Here is a 16,905-nt window from a genome sequence, read left to right as displayed (position 1 = left end):
AGTTGAACCTGTTGCATAACAAGTAGCATAAGAGTATACAACATGACTTGATTAATTTAGTCGCAACGTACAAGTTGATGCATCCTCAGCGTAAGCTGTATTGTTTGGAGGTGTGGCTTTAAAGAAAAATCCAAGCTCCTCCGTAGACTCTTCCAAGATCATTAGATATGATATTTGGGTGTCAGCAGCTCGGCGGTCCTATCACGTAGCAATGCACGGTACACCAGACGCTTGATAGCGTCGTCTTCAAAGACTTCATACCGATGAAACAGCATCAGGGACAGACATTGCCCATTCGTCACAATGAGCATGCGCCACAAAGTCGCAGCATGGCTGTCCCAACAATCACTCCACTGTGCCACCACGAGCTGCCGGCTCCTCTGTCGGCGTGCTTTGGTGTGCTTATCATGGTGTCAGCACTCTAAAGCAGCAAGCAGCCTTACAGTATCAGCATGAACCATGCATCAATGCAGCACTTGGCCTAAATTCGAATATATTGATTCAGCTCGCGTCCACTTGCTCATCCCACGGGGTGGGGAGAGACAATCAAATGAGTCTGTTTCGAGCCAAGGGCGAGTCTTCATGCGACAAAGCTTGGCCCGTCGCAGGAACGTTTGCGCGGCATGGATGTCACGGCACTCGAGGATGATTCATGGCTGGCTTGATCAGCTCACGACGGCCGTCACCGAGAACCCCCAACAACAGTAACAAGACGACATCACACGAAGATGGAGTGACGACAGGAGCTGCTGCTAAGGATTGTCGATCACTGGACAGGCCGTCGAGCGTCCGGGCCGGGGAGAACGAGTGCAGAAGCGCTATTTTGGTCTCACGTAGTGGCAGATTTCTATTGGCCATGGCGCTATATCCTGGACGTCGGGACGTCACACAGGGTGAGGTCCGGGCATGTTCGGAAACACTGACGGGTGGAAAACGTCTCGCATGGCCATGGGCGTTTAAACGTTGCTGTCGGAGGCGCAACGGCAGCAGGATGTTCGCATGGAATGGCGCTGCTCATATGATGGTCATGGTGGTCGCGGGTGGGCGAGCTGGTCTCGCAGCATGGGCTCAACAAGTTTCCCATGGGCATCCGGGTGCGCAGCGCTGGCGGCATTCCAGAACATGGGCAGTGCGCTCATAATGGTAGCGATTTGCGGGCGCCGTCGGCAGGGACTCGGCGGCCACGAGCGAATCCTGGCATGCGCTCAACCACGGTGTCAGGCTGCTGCTGGCCGTCGCAGGCACAGCTGCGTTAGCGTTCCAACGCGCCAGCGCTCGCGGCCTCACTCCAGCACATCTTCGGGACTTCCACTTACGATGCGGCCGCCCTTGCCGACGCTGGACAAGTGGTCATGTACTGGCCGGGAAGACTACCTGCATTCCCCTGGCGACGGTAGAGGTGCGGAAGAAGCGGTCAGGGCGCAGACACTGTGGGTGGTCACTTGCCAGCCAGCTCACAGCCTCGCTGGGCTGGCAGCTGTTAGCGTCGTGTGTGTCGCATAAGGGCTGTTTGACGATGCGCCGCCGGCTGGGGTTTACTTTTTGCGCGCGCATCCCCATGGAATGGCCATGTATCGAGGGAACTAGGAGAGGGCAATAGGCATGGCCGATTATTGAACCAGGCTTGTCTGATACTCGATGGATGGACATCGATGCCCTCGGGAGGCGATCCGTCTGCGCACGCTGGCGGCGCGCCTTTGACTATGCAGCGCAAGCGTTCCAAAGGTCCTAGCGCAGGCTCCCCTGCTGAGCTAGAGCGCATCGGTCCAAGGAGGCGTGGTGGCGAATTGGCGCAATGGAGCCAGCCAATGACACGCTATCGCTTGTGTCGGTCGACGCGCTCGGGCCACCCACCCATCCATCTGACCCAGCCTGTTCTTCTCCAGCCCTCTCGCTCCTCTTGTTCCTCGCACTTCTGCACCAGCGTTCTCAACCACATCTCTCAGCCTCGCATCGCAATACTATTAAATAATACTCTACGCACCCGCACCGCTCCCGCCTCCCTTTGCATCTACCCTGCATCCTTAACAACCGCCACCCTCCGAGCTATACCCCTTTGTTTCGCCTTTGTTGTGGTCGAGCTCCCTGGATTACAACGCAACCCCTCCTCACACACAACAGTCATCCCATACAGCACCAAACAACAACAACCAACCAACCATGTCGCAATTCTTCAACTACGGTGCCCAGCAGCACCACGCCCAACATCTCAACGCCCACTCGCACAACCACCACGGCGGCCGATCGCGGAGGGCGCCCCGGATCTCGGCTCAGCAGCACAACAAGCAGTTCCGCCAAGTCCGCACCCCCAAGGAATTCAACGTCGAGCCCCCCACCCTCATCGCATACAAGCGCGACTTCGAGGCTGCCAGGTCATTCGACATCGAGGATGATGAGATGTTCTGCCCTTTCCACCTACTCACCGAGGATGATGTAAGTCGCCAATATTTGCCACCCGTCATCGAATCCGCCCAAGCAGGCGCTGACACTCGATGAACAGTTGCAATCCATCCACTCTTCCGGCTCAGACCGCTCCTCGCTGTCGAGCGGCTCGCCCGAGCAGTCACCGCTCCAGCACCAGCTGCAGCCAACTCCCTCTTTTGTCCTGTCCTCAGCAGGACCCAACCCCTACACCCCTGTCGGCTTCCAACAGAACAACTCGCAAACCAAGCTACACCAGCCACTAGCCCAGCGCACACGTAATGCCATCCCCATTGTTGACCCCTCGACACGAGCTGTTGCCAGCCCACCTCCCTCTGTCTCCCCCAACCGACAGATGCAGCAACAGTTCATGTCGCGACGCTGGTAGAATCTTGCAGGCACGAGGCCAAGCGTCTTTTGTTCGGTCAACAAATGCGGCGTTGTGTGTTGCTAGGCTAGTGGGCTACCTGGATCTCTAATCCTCATTCACCATGTCCACACTGTATAAATCTACGATATCTTCTTCGACATATCTTGGGTATACCACTTGAACTCGGCGACGGCGTTGCAATTGTCAGCGAAAAAACAAAACCACACATCATTTTACCGGATAGAAGCGCTTTGGTTCTCGATTGCTTTCAAGCGTTGAAAGCGCTAACGCATTAACGGCGGTTTGCACATACAACGGTGTTTTCTGGGTCTGTTCACGCATTTCTGGCTATTGCTATCTGTTTTTTCAAACACCTTGAAAAACTTGAGGTAGATTTCCTATGTCGCTGGTTGGTTCTCTCTTCGGGTTTCAAGCGGAGCGGTGTTGGTATATACCATTTGTTTGGGCGCCCTATAACTTGCGAAAGCGACGGTGTCTAAGCGTACATGTTGGTGGGTCATCAGTCACGGTGTTGTCTTGGGGTTCGTTCGCCTTGTCGCGTTACTTTGTACGACGACGCTGGGATGATTCTACGCAATCAGGCGCTGGTGTCTCTTTTCCTATCTTCTCTGCTTGTTTTTGGTTTCTTTGTACGAGGATTTATACGACGACACCCGGTGTGGTTGGCGATCTCTTCTTGGATGTTTTTCCCTCTCTCTCTCCTTTCGTTGGGAGCTCTGTTCTCCCTCTTATATCTACACGCCTCGCAACTTTTACGTTCGAGGGCAGTGAATATCCTAGGAAAGGAATACACGCAACTTGCTCATTGATCAGATCTCCAAATCCACTGCCAGCGCTCTACTTGTCATTGCATGTTGTGTGAAAGCTCTACACTAAACTGATGGAAGATGGGTCCCCAACACACTTTGAGCTGAGCTGAGCTGACCCCGCACGCCACGCAATGTCACCTAGGCATGCACTTGGGAAAGCTTTCCCAGGGACCAAACTGACTAAAACCTCCACCCACACCAAGCTCGGGGATTGCCCATGCCATGCCAGGTACTCCCCTCCCCCCTCTCTCCATGCGGACGGACGAACCCAGGGGGAGAGGAAACGAATGTAGGCTAGTTCAAGGGGGAAGCTGTGCCGACCTGTGGCCTGTTCTCTTTGGCGGGGAGTTTAGTGGTACACTTAGCTTTAGGGGAGCTGTCACGAGGGAGTAGGCGGCGGCGGGCTATTTTGGCTATGTAGATCATTGGGTTTTGGTGCCCTATGGCCATTTCTAGACTCGATTCCGAGGAGGGAGGCAAAACGGGTGTTTTTGGGGCAAATGGTGGTGGTTGGCTAATCAGCTGGAGATGTTGGTGTTGTGCTAATATTAGTAGTGTGTTTGTTTCCCTTTTCCCCCTCCGCCTCCCCATTTCGTTCCTCTTGGGCGTGGATGCGTGATGGATAGATGGGATGTTCATTCGAGCTCTTTATGCTAGCTAGCCCTGACTTGTGGAATGCTTGGTCATGTGAACTTGATTGGGTTGGAAGGTGGACTGATTTGAAGTATTTGCTTTCTTTACTTTTTTCTCTTTCTCTGAGAAAAAGGAACAAAATCTTAGGTTTGGTGATGGGTTGCGAGGGTGAATGGATGGTGGAATGGATGTGATGTTGTGGCGAGAGTGTGGGAGGAGGGAAGGTTGGTGGTAGCAGAGAAAGGGAGTGGGTAGGAGGATGGCGAGACGTTCTACGAATCTGGTGTTCTGAAGAAGGAGGCGTAAGTCTTCGATAGCGAGATGGTAGACTGATGTCGAGAGTGCGATTGAAGGCTATAGATCTCATGTCTCTATCGTCGATACGTGTGAAGAATTCGACATTTATAGGAATATGAACAGATGTTCCCATTAATATGATGGACGTGCTGGTGCTAAGACGCAGGCACAACGCTGTTGAGTTACACTGTACTGTATCGTAGTAGAAGTAAGTTCCAAACACTCACTTGGCTTCACTATATGCAGCTGTATATATACCCTTTTGATAGATCCCTCGATGTACCTTCTTCTACAGGTAGTGTTCCTGTTGCTCGCAGCGACATTCTAGAAAGGTCCTTGGAGTATCTACCGTAGTTAAGAGGAGAATGAATAGCAAGGTGTAGCAGAAGCTGGAACTTTTGTAATTTGTAGATAAGAGGAGAAAAGACCGACAACGCAGATTGTATCCTTCTCAGTAAGTTCAACTAGATTCTATTATTAAAGCCACTCTTGACACAATGATTACAGGAAATCTTTCATCACTCAATGAGCTTGTGCATGTTAGCCGTGACTGCACCCACTGCACTCTTGTTTAGCATCGATCTGAACGCATTGCGTACGATCTTCTCCGTCATCTCATCACTCGCGCTGAACGGGAGTGCGGAAATTATACACGGGCACTTTTGCCTGAGAAGAGTACCTTGATATGTGCTGAATCTTGCACACTCAAACAGTGAGGTCCGACTCGCGTGTACCTCGCTATATCTCATGCCCGCTATGTTGGTTCTTGTATCGGCGGGCCTGCTCGCGCGCCGACACGCATATCTCCGTTGGACATGTTCTGTACTCTCGAGACCCAAATTTCCATCTCACATCCCACCAAACTCTTTCCTAATCAGGCAGTCCGTCGAAAGGTGTGGATCACGGTTTCACTACTATTCTCCCACAACGCGCCTATACCGCTACTCTTCCGCTTGGACCTCAATCACCACGGTGCTGACCATGGTGGAAACTCCCGTAAATGGCTTCCTCATTGCTTTTTGACGAATTGGACCAGATCTCACGGGGCTAGCTGTTCGCCGCGATGAGTTCTCCGGCACCAACCGTCGTGCTATCCAGCGCGCTCTCCGCCGACCAGAAGCCTCCTGGACCAGCTAGAATTCTCGAAAACACCGTCGTCAACCACAGCATCTCGCTAGATCTCTGGTTCACCCACGCAGTCAGATTCAATGATCATGACGGCAGTGCCGACGTGGAATTAGGGTACCGAAGCGTAATGCACACAGCCATCGGGTTCGTGGTCTGTGCATTCCCATCTTCACTTTGATACGGTGGGTACAAAAAAGGCTAGCAGATATCGGGGACAGCGACGGCATAATCAAACATACTGTGGCATAAGAGCACATAAACCAAAGCTGTAAGTGGCTACTGGTGCCGTGTGCTGGAGTTGAGGGGCAGGCGTGGAGAGAGCAAGTTCATCAGAGCCTCTCCGGGTCTAGGCCTCATCTAGCTGTCGCAAGAGCATGACTAATGAGGCTCCGTCGAGCGACTGACAGGACTCGGCCAATTGTTGTAATGATGATTGCCGACTGGGGAAAGGATGACGTCGTTGGGTGAAGCTAGTCACGTCCACTAACCGAGGAACGTGTGTTTTCTCCAGCAAACCAACCCTTCCTCCTGCAATCGTCATCTGCCAGCTTTTTCTACACTTCTGAGGTTCCTCATCAATTCAATTGACTTCTTCCCGTTGAAATACATCCACGGAACGAATAATACGTGCAGCTAGAGCTCCGAGCTACACCGCCGAAACCCCGCAAACTACTACTCCCTCCACGTAAACACATCCTACGAAACTAGCCATGTCCGCCATCCGTGCCTTCGCAACCCGTCGCGCTCCCGTCGCCTTTGTCCAGCGTGCGGCCTTCTCCCAGTCAATAGCCCGCACCGCCGGCAAGGAGTCAACTCTCCGTACGTCCGCACCGACAACCTCGGCCCAGCATCCAACACCATGACGCTGAATGCGTGCCAGCTGTACACCGAGAGAGAGAAGCAGAGCTGACGCAATCGAACAGATTCCGAGAACCGTGCCGAGGAGGTTGAGAAGAAGAAGCAGGAGCAGCTGAACAAGCAAAAGCAGGGCAAGGGTTCTTGGGAGGAGCAGCTTGCCAGTGACAGCGAGAGCGCTGTAAGTTGAATACCCCGCCCTAAATCCAGGGCACAATTAAATTGTGAGGGCACTGGCTAACGCAAAGGACAGGTCAAGGCGGATCGTTCCGAGACCGGCAAGGACACCAAGCAGCAGATCAAGGAGCTGCAGGATGAGGCGAAGAAGGTCGGCCAGTAAACGAAGCGGAGAGGACGACAAAGCTCGACATGTGAGACATCTTCTCCGCTAGCTACAAGGACACGCCGGGCGCCAGAGCTCCGTGGCTTGTATCGGGTTGGGAGCGCTGGAAGGGAGGTGGGACGAAACCACGATGAGCTGTCTTGCAATACCCAAATGAAAACATCTACTTCAGCCAAACTCCACAAGTGGCCTCTGTTGTGAATTACCAACATTGCTGTTTCTGCAACCATTTTGGCTTTCCCCCCAGAATTGGCTGACGTCTGTTCCAGACCGCCATCCACCTCCATGCCCACACCAAAGCTCATCAACTTGCTAAGACCCACTGTCTTTCTCCAAAACGAACAACATATACCACCTACACTGCCAAACGCAGTCAGCAGTCGAAATCGAGCATACAATTCTATTATTAGCTAACAATGAAGACATGTAAAAATACAATCTATCGACCGTCGCTTCTAAAACACACCTGAACGATCAGATCTACCGCATCCCACCATGTCTAAAACCCACACAACTTGCCACTATCAAGATCATACTCCCACCTCTCCGTTCCCACTCCCGAAAGCACATACAAACTCTCGCTAGGATCATACTTGCGCTTGACCTCCCTCAACGCCTCGTAGTTGCTGCCGTAAAACGCTTGCTGGAACGTAGGCATAAATGGATTCGCCTCGTTCATGTACGCACCAGAACCCGGCGCCCACTTCTCCCACATGGGCTCTTTAACCTTGGCATGCCAGTCTGCGCCAATCTGCAGCGCCTTCTTGGCAGACCCGGCAGCCTTGGAATCGACGGTCGCGCCCGTGGCGATGAAGTGAAGGTATGCGCGCCGCCAGCCAGGGTGTAAAGCGCCCCAGTGTGCAGACGGGGTGGAGTGCACGCCGGGACCGCCGCTGAGGCCAATGGTGGCGTAGTTACCCGGGTCGGTGGTGTTTTGACTCGCCATTGCGGTTTTCAGGTAGGAAACAACTTGTTCGTGAGGGGTGTGGGTGAGTTCTGGGCGGCCGAGCAGGCGGGATGAGGTTAGGGATTCACCGCCTGCTACGTTGTCGCCGGATATGGCGCTGAAGAAGGCGGTGTAGTTTGCAAAGTGTGAAGCTGTCATTGATGTCGAGACAAGGGAGATGTTTGCGCTGGTGTTGTTTGTGTTGGACGCGAGGATCTTGGACAAGACGGGTTGGACGAGGGCTTGTACGGCGGCGGGCGTGGTGTTGAAAGCCCAGAAGACTTGGTTGAGCCCGATGCCAGTAAATGGGCCGTTTGATACGTCCAGGTTTGGGAAGAACTTTGGTGCCGTGCTTCCTACTGCTACGGTGGCCGCGCCTGAGAGTCCGGCGTCCATGAGATCGGGGAGTGCACTGAGCCAACTGGCTGCTGCTGACCATGATGCGTCCATACTGGCATTCGAACTACCCTGGGGCATTATCTGGACGCTTGCCATGACGACGTTACTGGGTGCTGGATGGTGCTTGATGACGTATTCGGTAACGACGCCATATTGTCCTGCACCACCGCCACGGAGTGCCCAGAAGAGATCTCGGTTCTGGACTTCATTCGCGACAAGAACATGTCCGGTGGTTGTTACGACGGTCATCTGGCGCACTTGGGCTGATGCAAGGCCGTAGGTAGGAGCCAACGGACCGTGGCCGCCGCCTTGGATGTAGCCGCCGAGCCCAACACTGGGGTCCTGGCCTGTTGTTACGACACGGCCTTGGCTTGTCGCGAACTTGAGGACGTTGCCCCATTGCTGGCCACTGCCGACTATGAAGACGTCTTCAGCTGGCGAAGAGCTGTTTGCGGCACGCCAGGCTGTGTCGCGAGTCAAGTTGCGGAAGTATCGGGTCCAGATGGAGAGGGAGAAAGCACCACTCGAGCTACACGGGTATTGTTAGCTGGCTACCCTGAATACATTTGGATAACATATACCTACCGCCCGTTGAGGTCATGACCTGTTCCCTTGACAACAATCCGAATGTTACGATCAGCAGCCCATTTCATCGCAGCTGCGACATCAGCCTCCTCCGTTGAGTTGACAATGTACTGCGGCAAAGCACCAATCTTGCATCCCTGCTTCTGCGTCCAACTTCCGGATTCGTCTGGTAAACAAGAGTTGTTTGCATACAGCTGGTAATCAATTGACTCGGGAAGTTGGGAGTGCCAGGTCCCGTTTGACCATTTGTCGTTGACTTCCTGGCAAGAGCGAGGGGAAGGAGAAGCAAAGGTGCCATTGGCGTCGGGCCAGCAGGACGATGCGACGGGCACAGTACGTATCAAAGACCCGCTGATCGTTTCGTTTAGAGAAGACCATTCAGAAAGTGTAGGCCATGATGCATCTGAGGGTGTTGAACGACAGAATGGTGGTGTTGCTGCTGCACTTGCGAGAGCGGGAGCTGCGAGAATGAGGGATCGCAACATGCTAGATATATCGAACGGCAAAACAAGCAACTGGGCGACTGATGTAACACCTTGAAACCTACGCGGTACCAGCGTATTTATGTGATGTCGAGATTTGGCTGAGAGTCATTTTCGTATAACTGCTCTTTCTCGTATTCTCTCTCTTTTCGTATTCTGAGGTTCTAGCGGACTTTGCCACGGTGGATATGTCAAAGCGCATGGCGCGAAAGCCAATTGTTTGCTCTAGCTTTTTCTCCAACTTGCGCGTCGTACCAAACACTATGGAGAAGAAGGGGTTGAATGAACGGTTAGCTGGTTATCTGTTGTGGCGCAGTGCGTAATGTCATAAAGCATCAACGTGACGATGCCGAAGATGGCCGTGGATCAAGTCCTGTATATGTACGGCATATCTTGTTGATGAGTACCTCTGCGCAAGTATACAATACGTCTTGCAGAATGTATTAGTATACACCGATACACCGGCGTTAATTCGGTGAATTTAGAAACGCAATCTCTTTCTCCACAGTCAACTTGAGAGATCTCCTCTCATAGCCTCATCCTCATCAAGATAAGATACACTTGCAATCTACCGAGTGTCTATCCACCACTCATATGCAGATGACTCTACCACTCGAGCTTGTCAGTCTGACATTTCAGATCGCACAAGAAAGCCTCGTCTTCATGTACCCGTGTTGCCGAATCTGGCAAAACCTGTCGTGCAGGCCATATCTCGCGACCCAGCTGCCTTTCGCGCTCATGATGCTGCCGAACCAGGTTGCGCACAGTTTTCTGGACGAACAACGGCCCCTTCTCCATTCTTGCATGCATCTCGCCACTAACGTAGACACCTGCAGCGTAGTTCTTTTGCGTGTTGAGGCAAAGCCACTTGTCTTCGTTCAGTACCCGCTTGTACATGGAATCAATGGCTTCGAACTCCGCGTCGGAGGCGTCCTTGTGTCGATAGACTTCGTACTCCATGGAGCAATGAGTGGCTGATGTAGGTACGCATCTCATCATGTAAAAGAAGAAAGGTCTACTCTCGGTCAGTTGACTGTGATAGAGCTCACAATCTCTCCATTCGTCCACTCACGTCACTGTCATGCAGGCATTAGGGAAATAATATGTGCTGCGGACCCTTTGTCCCTCGTCCATGGCGATATTCTCCGCATTGGTGAAGTGCTGAATGTGCCCCCCTTGAGTACTGACCGCGTATAGTTTCAGATCGGTGATACCAGCCACGTCCGGGTGAGCCGTCGGACAATGATAGCACTCATTGTAGTTATCAGCTAACGCCTTCCAATTGTAATCGCCACCCATCTCCCATGTATGGTCGAACCGGTAATCATCAAAGTTGAAATTGTCCATCCGAGGCTGCGTGTCAACTCCTTCAAAGTCATCTTCCCATGCCACCTCCCTTGCAACATCCATATTTACCCATATGAATCCCTTTTGATCAATGTGAACGCTCATTGGGAACAACCCATTCTGCGTCTTGTCAAATCCCTCCATCTCTTCATAACCAGGCGCTTTTGCTAGATTACCCTTCAACCCGTATGACCACCCGTGGTATTTGCAGGACAAGATCTTCACTCGCCCTGCAGGTTCGGTAACGACGGGGAATGCTCGATGTCGGCAGACGTTGTGGAAGCCATTGATATCGCCATCGCGATCTCGGCACAGGAAGAAGCGGAACCCTGCCTCTTCAAATTGCACGTAATCCCCAGCAGACGGGATCCTGTGCTTGTGTGTAATCAGAATCCATCTCTTCGAAAAGATGGCCCGCCTCTCAAGCTGATAGATAGCGTCGGACGTGTACCACGACGATGGTAAACTGCGTGATGTATTGGTGGGTCGCGTCTCGTTTTCCGCGTCTTTGTAGCCTAAGAGTTTCCAGAGATATTGACTCATGATAGGCATAAGGGGTCGTCATCAACCGTCTTGACCTCACGGTCATAACTGCGCTGAAACCATTGCAACATCCCATATACTCCTCGATACTGCCCAGATGTGTTATCGGACAACAGACACGTCGTTAGAAAGCCGCTCACGTGGCTCTGCCGTTCCGGTCAGGTGATCGGAGAATCATGGTTTTGGCCCCGGTATCCGGCCTCGGACTAGCCCAGGAAGTGATGAACAAGACAGTCAATGGCCTGGCTTGATCATCGCAGCAGCTTGTTTTCCGTATACGCATGGTACCTAGGTAATGCTTAATCTTATCTCTGAAGGTCTGTGCGCGATCGTGCTGCCGGCAGCGGACACCGGCGCGGGTTGCGGGCTTCCTGACACTGCACGATGTGAACCGTTCAACGTACATCCTCTAGATGGCAGAAGTCCGGCGAAGCAGCCGACACACCCCATATACTACTAACAAGCGCGCAAGACAGGCTTGCGAAAATTGCCGGTACGTGCGTATGGAGAGATTACCGTCCCCACAGACTTCCGCAACTGACACGAGTGCAAGTCGCAAGAAGTCAAAGTGCACCGGGGAAAGACCCGACTGTTCGTGTTGTGTACGACTTCGACAGAGATGTGTCTATGCTACTCAATACCGAACTCGCGAGCGGTCTATCGGACCTCACGATGTCCCCCATATGGCTGGCACCAGTGATGTAATGCATGCCAATCACATCTCCCTGTGCAATGCTCATCCCTCTCTAGTCCAGGCATCTAGACACGATTCAAGATCTGCTGAGGAAACTTGCCGCCACGATTGAGTATGCTCGCTACTCCGTGTCTCTCGATGAAGACTGATGATCTTAGCCTACAGCGATCAATTGAATCAGCCCAACCTTCCATCGACCATGGCCGAGATGAGGACCCTGCGACAACGCGAAGCTCACAAGAACCTGCGATTGAACTTCCATTAACACCTCCCACTGCAAGACAATCTCCCTATGCACAGTAAGGGCTTGTGCCGATCACTACAATGACTGAACACTAATAACTCGGCAGTATAAAAGACGCGCAGCTACCAGACTCAGTCATATCGGAGGGTATTGCGCTTTACTTTTCAGAGTTTTGCAACCAGCCATGTCCCATCCTGGCTTCCTCTCAGACCCTCGAGTCTAGTGAAGATGACTTGTTACCTCCGATGATTCTATATGCTATGCTCGCTCTGAGTTTACGCTCATCCCGGCATCCGTTTCTCAGCAACAGATCCGAAAGAATGAGATGTATAGCGAGAATGACAAAACTTTCGTGGAATCTTATCGCAAAGGCATACTGTGACTTTGCGATTGATGACGTATACTTCCAGGCGCTTTGTCTCCAAGTCCAGGTGGATTCGGGAGGTGCGTCTCTATACCTATCGAACCGATTTCGTTGATATGGACTGATGAAATGTTGTATAGACGGGAGACTAGAGAGAGCGCGAGCACAAGTGGCGTTAGGATTGCGAGTTGCGCAAGCCCGTGATATGTTGAGTGCGGATTCGCTCTGCGGCCCTGAGCTTGCCGATCGAGCTCGCCGGCAGGAAATTATCTGGTCACTTTTCATGTTAGACCGAATGCTTCTTGGAGGAAACACAAGGAACCCTTCGACCCCTACCACAGCCTTCGAGCTTCCGGTGATCCAAAGCGGACCTTTCCACCCAGATATTCGAACGCAACCACCTGAGCATGATATCTCATTGCAATGTGTGGATTCAGATGCGCCCCTCCCGCCGCAGAGTGTCACCTGTCTACAAATACAGACGATCAGGATCTGGGAGTGCGTCATCGATTACATTGCACAGCCCCCTTCGGATACCGATGTGCCTCTTTGGAGACATGACTCTCCTAGAGCCGCCATCTTGACAAAACTTCTGGATATTGAAATGAGTAAGTATGCTCCTGAGCTTGTGTAAGTGAAGCTGAATAGCGTTCCAGGATGCGAAACTTCAGGACATACTTTGGCATGCATAGGATCGCCCGCTCGAGTGCTAGATGAGCCACATCTGAAAAATTATTTTGTGGTATGGTTGCGATTTCAACTGACGCTATCTGTCGTGAACTGCACCTTGTGAGTCAAGCATGAGCTTTTGTTGTGTCATCACACTGAAGTTTATACAGAAATCATCCTTTCATGATACACATCAAAACAGTACGACTCAAGCAGAAGATTCCTTTGACCTTCTTACAAAAGTCTTATGAGTTCTCTTTGATACATGCCAATTGGGTCGTTAGGCTACTGAGTCATATGGATGAAGCCAAATTGATGCTTCACGACCCCTTTCTTGGTCACTTGGTCGCAATTGCAGCATCGATACACCTGGAACATACCAAGAGCCAGTATCCAACTGTAGCTGCGTCTGCGAAACAGAAATTCGAAAAATGCTTGGACTTTGTGAAAAGACTCTCGCAAGAGTGGCCGCGAATGCAAGTCAGTGTATGTGCTTAGCTCACCTTTGTCAATCTCAACAAGAGAACTAACACTCGCAAGGCTTCCCTTCTCGAGCAGCTGAAGGCAAGGATCCCTTACCGTTCAATTTTAAACTATATTGAGGAAGAATACGATGGTGCAGCCCCACCAGAAGGAGCCAACCAAGTACACCTTGAGGAAGAAGACTTGCTATTGCTGTGGAGATTGTTCGACTACACATTGACATCGCCTAAGTCAAACTCAGAGTGTGCTTTTGACGAGCAGTCTAATACCGCTATGCACAGCGTACCACCGCTCTTCAACGCTTCGTCGAATTTTGCAAATAATCAATCGTCTATCAATCCGAGTCCGAGTTCATCTGCTGGTATGTTGATTCAGACAACCAGCGCAGGACTGGAAGACATTGCATTTCAGGCGTACGGTGACACATCTGTATCCGGCGGAACTGCGTTCAACTACTTTCCTGACGATATCGATTCACTTCATCCGCAATAGCACAGGCGCTGAGACGGAACAATATGCATTTTGTTCTTATCTGTGTGTTCCATTCTCAAAGTCGGATTGGTGGCTTATCACTTTTCGACAAGTTCAAATCTTCACGCGGGTCCTACTTCGTGCCGACTTCCAAATCTGACACAGAGGGCCATTCGTACCGAAGACAGGGTCGGAATCAGGGATTGGCACGTTGCTGATCTCTAGACACAATGCATCCATGGGCTCATCGCCTTCGCAGTGGTTGTTTCGCCAGCGTGGAGCCGCCTATATATAGTCAATAAGTGCTCGAGCACAATGCCAAATTTGATCCAATTCTTACTTTGGGATATACGCCGATGTACCTGAAGCCTTTCTCAGATTCAATCGATCGATGCGAAACTCCTGCCGGAATCACGATCACATCCCCTGTACGGATATTGACCTCAATGCCGTCCATAGCATCATGTTCTTTCGATCGCCCAAGAGCAAGGCGTGAGCTTCCTCGAATTATAGCTGCGCAATTCACGTCAGCCTAGCTAACGACTGCAGCTTCGGTATTCGTACCGTAACACTCGTGAGTATTTGGATGGAAGTGTGGTATTGTTATCTCCCCCCACTCACCCTGATACTCAGTCAGCGTAAGTACACATACAGCAGTGAGAGGCCCGGTGGTATTGGTTCTGATAGAACACCACGCGTAGTCACTATCGCCCTATGAGAAGGGTGATATATCCCTACCCCCGCACGCGCTATCCCAGGATAGGTCTAGTAAACATGGTTCGATCATAGGGACCCGTTGTACCGCAACCATTGATTCAAGCCAGTCTTGGTCAGTTACTTACACGTTTTTCCCAGCCATTCCCCTCACAAAGACGCTTTGAAAGTTCAGGGTTCACCGGAACAGGGAGAACATCTCGATAGATTAGAGCTGGTAAGATGTTGTTTGGGACATGTGTAGAGCTGGAAAGAGCGTACTGCTCTGGCCAAGTAACAGACATGGTAAGTGTTTCTTTCTCGAGTGATTGCCCGCGATTGAGATTCTATGTAATCGGCCGGCCAGATACATGGGGCGATACTGGGATGAGGCAGTTAGCGCCGGAATTGGTCCCGTACCAGCCCCGTGTCACTTCCGCTTCCGTTCCCGCTTTAATCCACGTCTTTTTTAGCGTGTATGGCCTGACGAATATGCTCCTTCCAGATGTAGTTCAATCATAAATCTGTGTCAACATACCTACAACGTCCGGACTGCATATCTTCCAACAAGTTGTCAGTATTGCCAACAGAATTCGAATGCAAAATGCACAAAGATAGTCGGATCATTATAATAGGCGCAGGGGTATTTGGCTTGTCGACAGCAGTAGAGCTGGTACGCAAAGGTTACAGAAACATTACAATTGTAGATCGTCATGTACCCCCGGTAAGCAGTTTACACGAACGGAAAATGCTGAAGCTGACCGAAAGGAAAGGTACCCGATGGCTCCAGCGTCGACATCTCGCGAGTGATACGTTTCGACTATCGCGATCCGTTTTACGCCAAGCTTGCAAAAGAAGCGTTTGATGTCTGGTGTGATGATCCAAGATTTCGCGGAATATTCCACCATGGTCCAAATGCCTTCATCGCAAGCAAAGCGTACGGGCGTACGCACCTCAAAAAATGCACAGATGCCCTTGACGGTTTGAATCACCCCTGGGAACCAATGCCGAATCAAGGAGCTATCAAATCTGAGTTCCCGATTCTGTATGGTGATACAGTTCACACCAATCTTTCTGGATACTGTAATCGAAGTTCTGGGTGGGCGGATGCTCAGAAGGCAATCACCGTCCTTCGCAACCAATGTATCGAGAGTGGTGTATCTTTCATTTGCGGTAAACAAGGCACTGTCACTGCTTTCCAAAAAGACACGACGACCCGCAGAATTTTAGCCGCACAAACTGGAAGCGGCCACGATATCGAAGGGGATTACTTCATCCTGAGTGCTGGCGCTTGGTCGATAAGCCTAGCACCCATGTATAACTCAACAATATCTACGGCACAAGTCTTAGCCTTCATCAACCTGACAGATGCTGAGATGGAAGCCTACAAAGACCTGCCATTGTACATAGACTACGATTCCGGCTGGTTTTGTTTTCCGCCCCACCCCGAAGCCCGGGTTTTGAAAATCGCCGTACATGGCTGGGGCTATACTCGAACGACGGAGCAGAACAGTGTCTCTCTCCCTCCAATAACGACTCGAAGCAAGCGGACGAATTTTGCGCCAGCAGACGGCGTCGAAAGGTTGCGTGCGGGCCTTGGAACTATCCTTCCGTCCCTTGCGGAGCGAGAGTTTGATCGTGTTGCCGTATGCTGGTACAACGACACGCCCTCTGGTGACTTCATCATCGACTACCACCCTGACTACACGAATATGCTCCTGGCAACGGCTGGTAGTGGCCAGTAAGTGCTAAACTCATCTTGTATAAGTCAATGTTTGAATCTGTATTGACTCTTCCCCCCTATAGTGCATTCAAATTCCTGCCAGTGCTGGGAAAGTACGTAGCGCAGGCATTCGAGCGCACGTTGCCCTCAGGCTTGCAACAAAGATGGCGATTCAGGATGGAATACAAAAATCGTGAAGATACGTTTCATGGCGACGGAAGTCGTGGAGGACCAGCACGGCGCGAGTTTACGCCGCAGGAGAAGGCACTGCTGTGACTGCAGGTAGAGGAGTGGACCGGTTTGGGTAGACTTGCGCACCTTTCAACATTGAGAAGGTACATGCCAATGTGTATTACTTCCCGTTAGTTCAAACTCCCAAGTGAAG

General features: G+C 51.6%; 7 protein-coding genes across 7 annotated transcripts; 4 read left to right on the top strand and 3 right to left on the bottom strand.

Annotated features, from left to right (window-relative positions):
• Window positions 1-1,480: 1,480 nt before the first annotated feature.
• On the bottom strand, window positions 1,481-1,762 carry GT037_004916 (uncharacterized protein; the record flags this gene model as incomplete). Its single annotated transcript, XM_038929963.1, has 1 exon — window positions 1,481-1,762. The coding sequence occupies one exon, from the start codon at window positions 1,760-1,762 to the stop codon at window positions 1,481-1,483; it is 282 nt and encodes a 93-aa protein (XP_038786913.1).
• A 398-nt stretch (window positions 1,763-2,160) lies between these two features.
• On the top strand, window positions 2,161-2,809 carry GT037_004915 (uncharacterized protein; the record flags this gene model as incomplete). The annotated part of the gene is made up of 2 exons (XM_038929962.1): window positions 2,161-2,433; window positions 2,501-2,809. 2 exons carry the CDS (start codon window positions 2,161-2,163, stop codon window positions 2,807-2,809), a joined length of 582 nt encoding a protein of 193 aa, XP_038786912.1.
• Window positions 2,810-6,389: 3,580 nt separating this feature from the next.
• On the top strand, window positions 6,390-6,874 carry GT037_004914 (uncharacterized protein; the record flags this gene model as incomplete). Its single annotated transcript, XM_038929961.1, has 3 exons — window positions 6,390-6,498; window positions 6,603-6,715; window positions 6,788-6,874. The coding sequence occupies 3 exons, from the start codon at window positions 6,390-6,392 to the stop codon at window positions 6,872-6,874; spliced, it is 309 nt and encodes a 102-aa protein (XP_038786911.1).
• Window positions 6,875-7,376: 502 nt separating this feature from the next.
• Window positions 7,377-11,179, bottom strand: GT037_004913 (fad-binding domain-containing protein; the record flags this gene model as incomplete). The annotated part of the gene is made up of 4 exons (XM_038929960.1): window positions 7,377-8,751; window positions 8,808-9,158; window positions 9,900-10,304; window positions 10,362-11,179. The coding sequence occupies 4 exons, from the start codon at window positions 11,177-11,179 to the stop codon at window positions 7,377-7,379; spliced, it is 2,949 nt and encodes a 982-aa protein (XP_038786910.1).
• An 808-nt stretch (window positions 11,180-11,987) lies between these two features.
• Window positions 11,988-14,125, top strand: GT037_004912 (uncharacterized protein; the record flags this gene model as incomplete). Its single annotated transcript, XM_038929959.1, has 6 exons — window positions 11,988-12,172; window positions 12,224-12,561; window positions 12,622-13,089; window positions 13,174-13,270; window positions 13,321-13,636; window positions 13,691-14,125. 6 exons carry the CDS (start codon window positions 11,988-11,990, stop codon window positions 14,123-14,125), a joined length of 1,839 nt encoding a protein of 612 aa, XP_038786909.1.
• Window positions 14,126-14,218: 93 nt separating this feature from the next.
• Window positions 14,219-15,102, bottom strand: GT037_004911 (uncharacterized protein; the record flags this gene model as incomplete). The annotated part of the gene is made up of 4 exons (XM_038929958.1): window positions 14,219-14,389; window positions 14,445-14,617; window positions 14,669-14,726; window positions 14,947-15,102. 4 exons carry the CDS (start codon window positions 15,100-15,102, stop codon window positions 14,219-14,221), a joined length of 558 nt encoding a protein of 185 aa, XP_038786908.1.
• A 299-nt stretch (window positions 15,103-15,401) lies between these two features.
• Window positions 15,402-16,796, top strand: GT037_004910 (fructosyl amino acid oxidase; the record flags this gene model as incomplete). The annotated part of the gene is made up of 3 exons (XM_038929957.1): window positions 15,402-15,521; window positions 15,571-16,538; window positions 16,604-16,796. 3 exons carry the CDS (start codon window positions 15,402-15,404, stop codon window positions 16,794-16,796), a joined length of 1,281 nt encoding a protein of 426 aa, XP_038786907.1.
• Between the last annotated feature and the right edge of the window lie 109 nt (window positions 16,797-16,905).

Source organism: Alternaria burnsii (assembly GCF_013036055.1).
Source record: "Alternaria burnsii strain CBS107.38 chromosome Unknown 740, whole genome shotgun sequence".
Lineage (NCBI taxonomy): Eukaryota > Fungi > Ascomycota > Dothideomycetes > Pleosporales > Pleosporaceae > Alternaria > Alternaria burnsii.
The sequence above is the reverse complement of the archived record's forward strand: the minus strand, read 5'-3'. Positions and strand labels throughout refer to the sequence as shown.